At 40.9% G+C, this 12,426-nt stretch overlaps 1 protein-coding gene across 1 annotated transcript in view; it reads right to left on the bottom strand.

The window, feature by feature from the left end:
• Nucleotides 1-5,528: 5,528 nt before the first annotated feature.
• gfra1a (gdnf family receptor alpha 1a) overlaps nt 5,529-12,426 on the bottom strand; it is a 106,625-nt gene continuing 99,727 nt past the window's right edge. The window contains exon 11 of the mRNA XM_030070976.1: nt 5,529-8,552. Coding sequence (XP_029926836.1) covers nt 8,400-8,552 — 153 coding nt within the window. The 3' untranslated portion in view covers nt 5,529-8,399. The remainder of the gene's footprint in view (nt 8,553-12,426) is intronic.

The following is a 12,426-nucleotide window of genomic DNA, read 5'->3' as shown; positions in this document are numbered from 1 at the left end:
AAAGCCAGCTTGATGTGTTAATGTGCATAAAGATGTTTGTTCTCTACTGGGAATGGGGATGTATGACTGGGAGAAAATTGAAGGGTATGGCTATAGAATCCACAAAATAATAACAATAATCATAATAACATGTTAAGTTTGGAAACACCTGCTGTATAATGTGCTACTCCAACATGCCATCAGTCTGTGTCTTGTGTCTTATTATATCAGTTTTTAAACCCAACACAAATTAGTTATTGTACATGCTTCCCATCTATAAGGATCTTCACATTAGGTGATAAGTGAAAGTGATTTTCTCTGACACAGACAGCTCCTCTCATCTGTCAGCACCACCAGTAATTTAGAGAACAAAGGGTTAATGCAGGTCATTTGTTTGCAGGTGGATAACACTGACTACTGAGTGATGAAGGTAACCCTCTATTAGATTCTGTCAGTTTTACTAAAAGGCAGTTAGATTAAGATTTTCTTTAATTTTGTTACTTTAATTGATTGCATCACATGACCTGGAAATCCTGTTTGCTCTTTTTCCTCAGCTCGTGACACTGTGAAGGTCATGATCTGACGGCTCCCTGAGTTGACTTCTTGTTCAGTATTAAGGCAAAATTCCTTCAGGAAAAAAAAAAAAAAATGAAACACTATCTGGCGTAAGTTAACTTCTAATTCCAATCATGTAAACCAGTTTAGATGTGAGAAGTTTTCCTCTAAAATGAATTTGATGCCATATGACAGCTATATGTGGATATGGAAGTGAGGCAGGAGGGGAGAGAGATGCCCGGGTGGCTGGCCGGCTGGCTGCTGGTCAGGGCTGGGGGTCTGGCCTGGAGGTCCCAGATGGCTGGAGGCTGGAGGGGGGGTGGATCCATGGCTGGCTGGCTGGCTGGTGGTCACTGGGGGGCTTAGGGTCTGACCCTAGGAGAGTCATAGTTGCTCCCCCCGTTTAGCCTCACTGGTGTTTCATCCAAGTCCAAGCACTGAAGAAGGGGAGACACACAGGCAGTATTTTTTCTTCTCCCAGTGACCAAAGAAAGTGTGGTTTGCTGGAGCACAGTCAGCAGGATTTCAACCTCTGTGAGGAGGGAAAAACGAATGCAATGTGTATTTTCCATTCTCCCAGTGCATTCTAAACAACAACTGAAGGTTTATTAATTTAACTGTGTAAATATTGGGCTACACATTTCACTAAGTTGGATTTGTATAGTCTTATTTGCAATAACAGGTCATTTTCAGAGAAAAATTAGATTTTATGTTACTTTCCACAATTGTGCATTGTTGCCATATGGTGTTAATTTACTAAATACCCCCCTTGAATTTTTTTCTCCATCATCTTAATATTTCACACAATAGGGGGTAAACAGTGAAATGTATGGCTAAACTCATTGACTTTACTGCAACTGAATGAAATTATTCTTGTAAATATGCTCAATAAAGATTAGGAATAAAGCACTGAAGTGCGACATAAATGCTTCGACAAGGAGGGGATTCCAGCACCACAGGCCTGTCAGACTGGTGTGCTGCTAACTTTGCCTGATGCCAACAGAGACTATTTTGCTGGAGATCTTTGAATTTAACATTCTTTAATTTTTAAGTCTGGTGTTTGTTAGCAAAAACTGACAAACTGTAAGTCAGTAACTCATATAATAATAAATCAGCCCTGCGATATTTCTAATGTAATCATTTCACATACAGACAGTGACAAACTAACAGGCAAATGGACCCCAGAATGCTGTTCTTTATTGACGCTGGAAAAAGGGAACCTGTCATGATATAAGACCCTCAACATGACAAAAGCTCTTTGGTGGTCTGTAAAAGTGTGTTTGAGTAGTTCTGTGGCTCAGCATTAAATTTCCCAAATGTTTTTAAAGCAGGCATCTCAGATATGCACAGTTCACCAAGCACCTAATAAAAATCATACTTTATCAGCAACTTTAGCAGATCTAGTCGTAGATGCTTGCAAGCATTAAAAAATGCAATTAATCAGCGCGATAATATTAAGACAATGCCTGCCTTCTGATCTTGTATGACTGTCACGTATAAGATGCATTTAGGCCGGTTACTCACATCCTCCTGCATGTAGTGCTGCCTTGTGATGTATAGTTGATGTCTCTCAATTCAAAGCCACTGCAAGAACTGTACTTGTTGCAGATACAGCTATTTTTTCAAAATGAATGCATTTCCTAACTTTTTAAACATATTTTACACAGAAATAACCACCATGGTCCCCTATATTTGTTCTTAAAGATGTGTAAATACTGCTTAGGCAAGTACATTGATATGTCATACCAATTTTCTTCCAGTTGTCATCAGCTTTCATCATTTTCCTGATTTCCTTACATTCATTATGAAAAATGCAAGAAAATGATTTCCAAAGCTGCCCACACCATTTCATCACACAAAGCCAACAATAAATTCTCGGTACTCACCTATTTAGCCGTGATTTCTCATTCAACTCATTCAAATCTTTCCAAAAAGCAGTTAAAATTACTAACTCTGCAAACAGCCTGTAGCAGACTGCTATAATAACACCAGTAGCACACCACTCCAAAGCCAGACAGGAGCAATTATTTCTAATCCATACACAATGAGTCATTTTCTTTCCGGTGTGCTGAAAAAGGTCAGACATGTGGCCAGGCGATCCTTTCTCCAAGCATTAACAGCCTTCAGCGACTGAGAGCCACCCACTAAGTTATCATTTAGAGGTAAGTCCTCTCAGGATGATAAAATGTTCCTTGTGAGATGACAGACATTACGATAATGCAAAACAGCATGACAGATTTGCAGCAACACCTTTCCATCAATAGAATAATTAAAGAGGAAGAGAAGGGTGAAACTAAAGAGGGACAAAAAGGAACAAACATTTGATTCATAAAATATAAAATCAAAAGAGCAGAAGATGCATGCACAGGGTGTAATTAAGATTTTTATACCATGACCAGAAGTCAAGTCGCTTGACAATTCAGAAGTGGCAATAATTTAGCCAATATGCTGTAAGGTAATGATTAATTTGCTGGTGGGTGCTTGATTTTGCGCAAAAAAATGGCATAATTGCTTGCTGTCACTGGGTTAGCAATTAATGTCCAACTCACCATGCTTGTCTCCAACAGGACAAAGGTTACTATGCATTCACATTAAGTGTCTTGGCAAACAAATCACCAGAAGTCCATTCAATTCCAGTAGAGCAGAGTGCCCAGGGAAACTGGGTTGAAAATTTCTACATGCCTGAACTTTCCACAGTCATCTGCCTCACACTTCCTTCTTTCTCTACCAACATGACTTTGGCCATGGTTACGTTTGTCTTCTCAATGTGACTTTTGTGATCAGATGCACTGGATCGGAACTCAGGTGTGTAGCAGATGTATGTCCAGTCAATGTGATCTGCCTGATTAGTTAAATTCCTGTGCTCCACTACATGTATTGGTAAATTGCTCAGATTGTGCCCACAAGCCGTCCAGGCTTCAATGAACTCAATGCGACCACCTCAGCATGCGGTCTGGTGGATCAGATTCAAATGCAATCAAGATCCAGTCTCGGAGTGTACAGACTCTTAATGAGTCCTGGCATGATGCGATGACAAAAGTTGCCTTGAAAAGACGAGTGTAACCACGGCTGTAGTTTCTTGTGTTTGGCAAGAGCAGAATGGACATTGATTGACTACAGCCAGCCAAAGCTTCTCAGCTGTCTTCAACATCAAAAACGATGCCTGTAGAAACCCTGAGATTATCTTTTTTCTGTTTATTCTCGTTTAATTTGATCTTGTTAGCACTTGCAGGCTGGCTGTGTTAACTCATCAAAACAAAGTAAAATCACAAAATCCAATTCCAAAGAAAAGTGTAGCTGTACAAGACCACTGCCTAAGTGTAGATGGAGCCTTTTGTATTGCCTACAGTCAGTCAGAATAAATCTACCCATCAACCACAGTGTGAATGAGATATTTATAATACCTCTAGCCCTCTAATGGGGGCTCTATGGTTTAACCTCTCGTCTAGTTACCTCAGCAGGCTGAAATTTGCATGCACATACCCAGCCCACCAGAATGAGCCTGAGTGCACCTCTAGTTCCGTTTCCACTAAGTCCTCAGTAACTGGAGCAGCAGGGTGACTCATTAGAGAGCTCAGCCTGGCATCACACAGCTACAGTCGCCATGCATCTAACTGTTGTTCTAGTTCACACAGGCTTTGCCCTCGAAAATTTTTACTCCTCCCCTGCTGTGGCACTAACACTAACATGTCACATCGCAGACCTGATTGATTGCAACTGCACAATCAAGGGTACCGGTCTGGTTAGTCACTCTCTATTGACAGTGGTAACAGGGGAAAAAAAAAAAAATGCTATGCCCTTTTCACATGTGGGTCTATGTCCGACACTGTCAGACACCAAAAGGGCTGTATTTTCGTTTTGTCTCCAAATCCTCTGGCAAGGTGCCACAAGATTCAACCCTGTTTCCTAAAAAATTACCTTCCCATACAACTAAACTCAATTCCATTTGTTTCTGATATATAACAAATATGTTTTACTCAGCATATTTTGTATATCATGTTGGGCAGCATTTTGGCCTTTTTGTTACCTTTGGCCACCAAAACCACTTGGTTAAGGCTAGTTAAAGGTTAAGTTTACGTATGAAAACACCCTGGTTATGGGAGGACAAAGTCATTTTTTACATTTTGAGTGGTCATTTTGGCTTACTAGTTAGCGTTAAAGTTAAGTAAGTTAAGTAAAGGTTATGGCTAAGATTAGGGAGAGGCTGCACAGAATGAATGTAAATTAGGTAATGCCTTTGACATCCTTGGAAAAAGAATATAGTTTACGGTAACATTACTTATGTAACGTTTTCAACAAGGAAATGCCATTGTCGCTTTGCGTTGGACTCACCATTACAGACTAGGTGATTACAAATGTTCTTGTAAAAGGTTGCAAACAAATGTAATCTGTGACAAAATACATCATCCTCGAAACATAATTGAGAATGCGGTGTAGTTGTGTGAGAATGTAATTTTTAGGAGTGGATAGGCCCATCACAATTTTCTGAGTATGTCAGGGGTCTTGTTTTCAGCCCATTTCATCTGTTGTCTGTTTGTTTGTTTTTGAGCAGGATATGTCAAAAAGTTATGAACAGATTCTCATTTACCTGCTTTTTTCTAGTTTCCTTGTGTTTTTCTCCATCTCTCCCGCCTGGCTCCATGCATAGCTGACTTCTCAGCAGGTCGGCCACAGTTTAAGTCGTACACGTCAGGCACCTCAGATGACTCTTCCTTCAACTTGTCTTGTCCCCTTGCTTTTTATCTTCTTATTGACAGGGTAACCCCAGGTGAGCGACATTAATTCATAAGGTCTTATCCCCCACCTGGGATTACCGAAGATGACCTAAAACTTTCTTCATTCTATCATGCAAAGCATTTGTCTGGCTGCCCGCCTGTCGGTGTGTGTGTGTGTGTGTGCCTCCATCTTTGTCATACTGAAAAAAAGACGCCATGGGCAAGAAGATGTAGATGATTTAACAATTTTTAATTATAACTTTTGTACAATAGATTTTACATTTTCACAAGCTAAGAAGTTAATGACACTGGATAGCTGAGGGAGTCTGCATCTCCAAAAAAGCCATTTCTCGTGTAAACAACAAATGGGATGGAGATGGACGGCAAAAATACTCATTGTCTTTATCTTTTTGTCCAAGCGTGGTATCCCTACATCACACGTGTGGGACTGAACCCCAGCTGAGGCCAATGTGTTGTGCGACCGCCACCGTGCACAGAGGAACTCCTTTTAAGGAGAGGTGCGGTATTGAACCGCCTCCACAAAATTACACGAGTTATCTTTTGCTCCCTGATGGCACGGGCAGATATGACACTGGATCGTAAATATAAAATTAACATACATAAGACACGTCTGAGAAATGTTATTGGGCCTCCAAACATTCAAGGATCCCGTTAATCATTCCCACTTTTTATCGCTCAGCAACCCATACCATTTCTCTGTAGCCCTCCGTTAAAACAGCACCTATTATCCCCACACTCTCTGTCTGTAGAGAATATATTAGCAATCCCACCTCTGACACCAGTGGTCAGATGCGTTATACCATTAAAAAGCCTTTAAATGGTATTCACACAATAATTGTGTCTTTCCCCATTGTTTTATTGCGTTCTTTATCACCCACCATGCAATAACATTTTTTTTTTGTTGTTGACCGTCCACTAGTTATTACCTCCACTATAATTTTTCAGTGGCAAACCAAAAATAATCATCTCATCTAAACTCTATCTTTCTGTGCGCAGGATAAGTGAGTTCAAATCAGCAAAAATACTAAAAGATAAAAAAATAAGTCGGTATCTTACCCAAGAAAAGAATCAGATTTAAGCAACGTCATAAATGGGGCTATGATACAAAATCAATATGTTTAGGAAATACAGTATTTTAGTACTATAGGACAGTTACATTGATATCCTCTTTCTCAGATGCAATAGTATTCCATAATCATGTACATACTGGGAGAAATATACATATAGGTTGTTATAAAAAACAATAGTCTGGCTTATTCAATGTACTCTATGTTGTATCTGAATGTCAAAATAGCTCACAATGCTCTGGAATAGAATATCATCAGACATTTATTTGTCCAATTATACTTTCAGCCAAGTACATACAGTGCATATACCATGTTTATGCTCAGTAAATAACATTTAAGTTCTACTATACATTAATCATGTTTTGAGAAGCTACACAAACCCAAGCAGCATGTCATAAATGCCTCTGTTTTATGTCCAAATGGCTAAAGTAATTCGCTGAGCATGCCACGTGATGATGATGATGATGATGATGTGCGCGTCGTGATCATGTGTGACTGGGAAGTCCATCGAAATAAAAAGTTTCCGTACCGTATGCTCTTCCTTCTCAAAGTGACTGAGAACAGACGCAAGTCTAAGCATGAGAACTGAACGTGACCGTGATACCATGCTGCATTTTTTTCTTTTCTTTTCTTTTCTTTTTTTTTTTTTTCCCAGCAGTCCTTGGAGTAGACATACAAAATGCTTGAACAATTTACATACAGTGCAGAATTCACGTCACGCGTTTTGCAGGACTCTTGGTTCAAAACAACTCGAAGTGGTGGCCCCGACACTTTTTGACAGCTTCACGATTGAGGCGACACGTCATTGAACACACACTGAACTCATGGGAGGGATGCTTCGAGCGCGGAGCGACGGTGAGTGAATCGCCGTGAACACAGGAAAATAGTTGAATATACAGTACAATAATAAGCCTACATTATCCTCAGCTCTTGTCAGCCTGGATCACACACCGCAGGGCAGTGCTCGGTTCAGCTCAAGTGCATCAGCTCCTAAAGCCATTCAGGTGAAACCGCCGGGTCGATCACTGTTCTCCTCCCTACCCTGACTCGTCTTTCATAGAGAAACACTGAACATTTCTTAGACTTCTAACAGTTACAAGTATGTACAATCACTAATGAGTTGAGTGGATTCAGCGATCCACTGCAGCATGTACTGCACTGTGATCTATTTCTCCGTTGGCATAGAAAGGGTGTTGAGCGGTGTGTGTTTTGTGAGTTTATCTGAGTGTGTGAACCTGTGCAGTATATGGGTGTGGGTCTTTGCCTGTGTGCTTTTGCCAGTGGCGCCGGGCGCTTCAGTCTGAGCTACACTAGAATAGTTTGGGCACATCTGTTAGAAGTTATTGGTTATCGGTGTTACAATGTCAGCCAAGATCGAGTCGGTTTAAATACCCAGAACTTTAAGTGGCAGTTTTTGTCAAACCGCCAAGCATCATCTCAATGTGTTAACCCTTTACTCAATTCAAAAACTGTGGAATAACAGATCACACCATTTATGAAAACAAGCACACACCACGGATGAGGCTGAATAACACCTAAAAGGCTGCCCAAGTGAACAAATGTAGCTGTTACTGAACTGGCTGTGACTGTTAAGCTAAAGATCCCACCTAGCCTCAACACACAAACAGACATGGATGGAAATTGAACGATGGCTGTCCGATTGTTGTTATTTTTTACATTGTGTGTCCCCTTCCAAAAAAGCCCGAAAAGGTTTATTGGAATGTAGTCCTACAGTATGTTCTCACTGCTTCCCAGTGAGCAACGCAGAAGCTTTATATCCCTTTTTTTTCAACAAGCCCAAAGGGAACACAGAGCCAAACTGAGTTAACACTTACAGTAGATCACTGCTTTAGCGCACAGCTGTAATGCAAAAAGAAAAAAGAAAAAAATCTCCAAAATTAATTTAAAAAAAAGGTACGAATCAAGGGAGAGATAAAATAGAGAAGGAAATAAAAATACAACAGGTATTAGTGGGAAGAGAGGATATAATTTCTTATTTTGCTTTTTTGTTTCATACAAATATGTTTTGTCAGTCCGTTGGTGTTGCTGTGAAGCGGCTAGGCTACAAATTGGCTGCCGAGGAGAGCACTGGCAGGTTGCAGTACCACAGCCAGAGCAGCGGGGGCAGCAGAGACGCCAGGCCTGGAGGCCATCTGGGGACAGCTGCGTTTCTTGGGATGGCGTTGGATGTGCTTGGACCATCTATCTGAGGATCCTGAGTAAGAAAACCAGACAGCGAGAGAGACAGAGAAAGATTTATGAAAAAAAAATAGCCTGGCAGAGTTAGATGCATGCGCAAAAACCAGCCAACATTAAGAAACAGTGAGACATGAGGGAGAGTATTTCTAACGCTTCACATTCCCTGCCCCCTGAGCAAAGAAGAAGTGTCTCCTTCCAAACTGAATGATTAAAAAAAGAGCGCAAAACAAAACAATACACTAGTAACATGAGCCTCGAGGAAGCTCTCCTATCCCCTTGGGCTTCCAGTTTCACCAGATGGAGAAATTTCTTGGGCTCAATCAGAATTTATTTCCCCAGGATAAGCGGCCAAAAACAAGCGGTCAGTGAAAACTGGAACTTTTGGAGGCAGCGTTCGCTCGTGTGAGTGAAGAGCCTGTGGGATAATTAATGTGTTGTGCTTTGCTGTTCAAATTCAGATGAGCAATTCGAGAAACCAATGAGACGGCAGTGTGTCATAGAGCCCGGCTTCTCCCAGTATGGCACTTCCTTGAGTCACAGTTGGCATGTATGCTGAGAGGAAGGTGCACATTCCTCTGGCACATCTGCTCATCATCACCATGTCTGAGAAATGTTTATTGACTTGCATTTAGTCCAGGGGGAGTCAACTATGAGCCATGGAGAGCTGAGAGGCTGCAGGCTTTCCTTCCAACCAAAAACACCACCAGGTGATTCCACTGATCAGTTCCTCCTCTCTGCATGAGGGTGAGTTCAGTGAAATCACCTGGTGGAGTTTTTTATTTGGAAGGGAAGCCTGCAGCCTCTCAGCTCTCCATGGCTCATAGTTGACTCCCCCTTGTTTAGTCTGTGCACACAGGTTTTCTCTAGCGGTACTTTAAATCCTCGACCTACCGAACCCCTTTAAAAGGATGGAGTGCACTTCCCTTTAAATGTCTTTGTGAGTAATTTTCACTGTGATGTTAATGTTATTTCAAAGAAATATATATATATATGTATTTTACCTGTTTATAAAGAGTGATACTAGTAACAGTATGTATGTTTTGATTATAGCTTGTGAGAAACTGAACTTGATAATGTCATGTCAGAGGGTACATGTTTACTCCAAATGATGTGGGGTGACTGATGGGGTGATTGAAGCCACTTGTGTGTCAAAGGCACTAATTCCAGAGACCGTCCCTGATTGGCCACTTACAGCAGGTGGCAAGACATATAAGGCTCTGGAAGACAGCAAACCGGGGTTTGTTGTTCTCTATCAGAGGAAATGGAGGCAGGTCAGTCCCTTGTGTAACTGCCTGCAGGTGCCCCTATATCATCAACCTGATGAGACTTTGTGGCCGGTCGAAACGCCTCCATGCTGGTCCATCCTTCCTGCTCACACTACAAACCAGCCTCAGTTACAACATGGTGGATGGGTCTTATTAGCTCCCTGCCATTTTCCACAATAATCAGGGAGTTTCCTCCAGGTTTTCCTGCTCTGTGCAGAGGATAAAGCCTGGGAGTGAGGTTAAGCAACATGGTGGAGTAAAGACCGATTATGGCAGTATCTGTCTATTCCTGTCTTTATGAGTCCACTTGTGACAGCTGTCATGTCCAAAAGGCATGAAATGCAGTTTGGAAACAAATTTGTGCTCAAGTAAAATGAGAAATTGCTAATGGCATCGGTAATATTAGTTACAGTTTGGGGAAAATCCGAAGGCCACCAAGTCCATTCAAATCCTTCATCTGAATAACTTGAAGGCCGACCTCCGACATTCATTCAGTCCCTGAAGTTGTGAATGGAGCAAGTGCGATGAAGTACTGAGCTCTTAATTGTTATGTTGAAAAGCTGCGACCCATTTCATGCAAAGCATTTATCACAAAAAACGCTTCAATTACAAAGAATCTAGATCGAGTTTATTTGTTTCACATTCTGTATCATTGGAGACGCTGCCTTGTTTTCCTCAACCATAGTGATTTCCTTGCCAGTAGTAGCATCTCACACACTGTGGGACATAAAATGTAGTTCACTCATGCATATATTGTGTGCCATAATTCTCATGACATTACAAACTTTTATTCAATAATATCACCTACAAAAACCCTGAATAAATTAATCTTGCGCAAAAAAAAGGGTTGTTTTCATAATTCAAAGGCCAACGTGGAAAGCCACGTAGTGCGTTTGTATATGAGTGTGAACACACGTGTGTGTGTGTGTGTGCGAAGACGTATGTGCATGGAAGCGTGCGTAAGTAGGTGCGTTTACAGCTTCAAAGAAAGCACTGGTCTTTGGCTCGCTAATAAAGCTGCAAGCTAGCGGCTGGGTCATCTCCCCTAGACCTGTCCCTGCCTCTATTAAATGTCACTCCAGTGCATAACAGTGCCTTATTATTGTACAATGACATTTACAGTGAACTTTAAAAGCCACCAGATAAGCAACGATCCCATTTCAGCCTCAAAGGGACTACAAAGACCAGGAGTTTACAAAAGAGACAAAAAAAGATTGCTATGGTGATCACTGTCTGAAAGGGGTCAGAGGCTTTTAACACCGGGGTCGGGGTAAAGTTTGTGGTGATTTGATAATTGGAATAACTGCCTTGTTGTCTCTGGAAGATACAGAGGTAAAATGGTTTCAGATTTCTTGTCCTAACACAATGGCTGTGAACAGCTTTTCCAAGGCTAAGTTGCGTTTCCTAAATTAAACCTGTCATCACACTGACAGCATTTTTAAGCACAGCAGGATACGGTATGTCAACCTGGATCTCATGTTAACTTTTAAGAAACTGTATGACAAGCAGTAGTTTTACAAACACCACAAGAAACTGAATTCAAGTTTTGAGGATTGATGGACACAATTTTATTTGGATTATACAATAATTTAATCCAACTTATTATCAGCTTTGTATTAACTTAGAATCAATTTAGCCTTAACCCTAAGTGATAACGGCATCTATTGATACTAAGTTAAACAGGACAGACTAATATGAATTTAAGTATCACCACTGACTCAGCTTTAAAACTAGCTGCTATCAAGTGATATTGAGTTGAATGTTTACAGTTCAAATAAAGCGTGCAGGGGTGCTGCATGGAGCAGGGAAAGTTAGGATGATTTTAAGGGCCTGTGACCGACAGGGGCCCTAAAAAATATCATTGTTTAGGCATTAGGTTCAATTTTGTTTTTTCCACTATTTCCACTTTTTAACAGCTGCTAATTTTCTAGTTGGTATGTATTGATATGCTTAAGTTACATTTAGTTAAGTAATTTGTTAATGTGAAGAGAATTTCCTTTCAAGAATTTTACCATTAAAATTATATTTAGACTGTAAAAGATGGCCTTTAGCACGTTTCTTGTAGAGGATATGAGTCTTGCATCAAAGAGTGAACTCCACTGTGTAGTACAGTAAGGATTGGAACCTGCAAAGGTAGAGTTATTTAAAGCTTTGAATGGGTCGACTGGCGTCTTGACGTGTGGTTACGGCAATTGGGCAGGCATGGCCCCGGGTGGTGGGGCCCAAAATCCCTGGCGGCGCCCCTGGAAGTGTGACCGATGACTTTACTTGGCACCGAATACATAACCACAACATAAATCTCTCCCCAAGTCATGGGCAAACGTTGCTTTTTTTCTTGTTAAACCCAAAATAGTTAAACTAAGCCTGTACAAATAAGAAATACTTTCATAACACCGAAACATATAACCATAACACCAGATCATATCTTTCCCTTAAACGCTGACCTAAAAGCTTTTTTTCCTAACTAACCTTCAGCCAGAGAGTATTTTTCCTTGCCTCACTCTAAGCCATATTTTCTTTTCTCGTTTTCTCTCATGAGTCTACATTAGCGGCTGTTCTCACCTCACTCCTAAAAGGTTGTTTTTCCCTCCTTATACTTTTCAACAGTTGAGTTCATACCAACAA

The sequence above is a fragment of the Myripristis murdjan genome, chromosome 15 (assembly GCF_902150065.1).
Source record: "Myripristis murdjan chromosome 15, fMyrMur1.1, whole genome shotgun sequence".
Classification (NCBI taxonomy): Eukaryota; Metazoa; Chordata; class Actinopteri; order Holocentriformes; family Holocentridae; genus Myripristis; species Myripristis murdjan.
The sequence above is the reverse complement of the archived record's forward strand: the minus strand, read 5'-3'. Positions and strand labels throughout refer to the sequence as shown.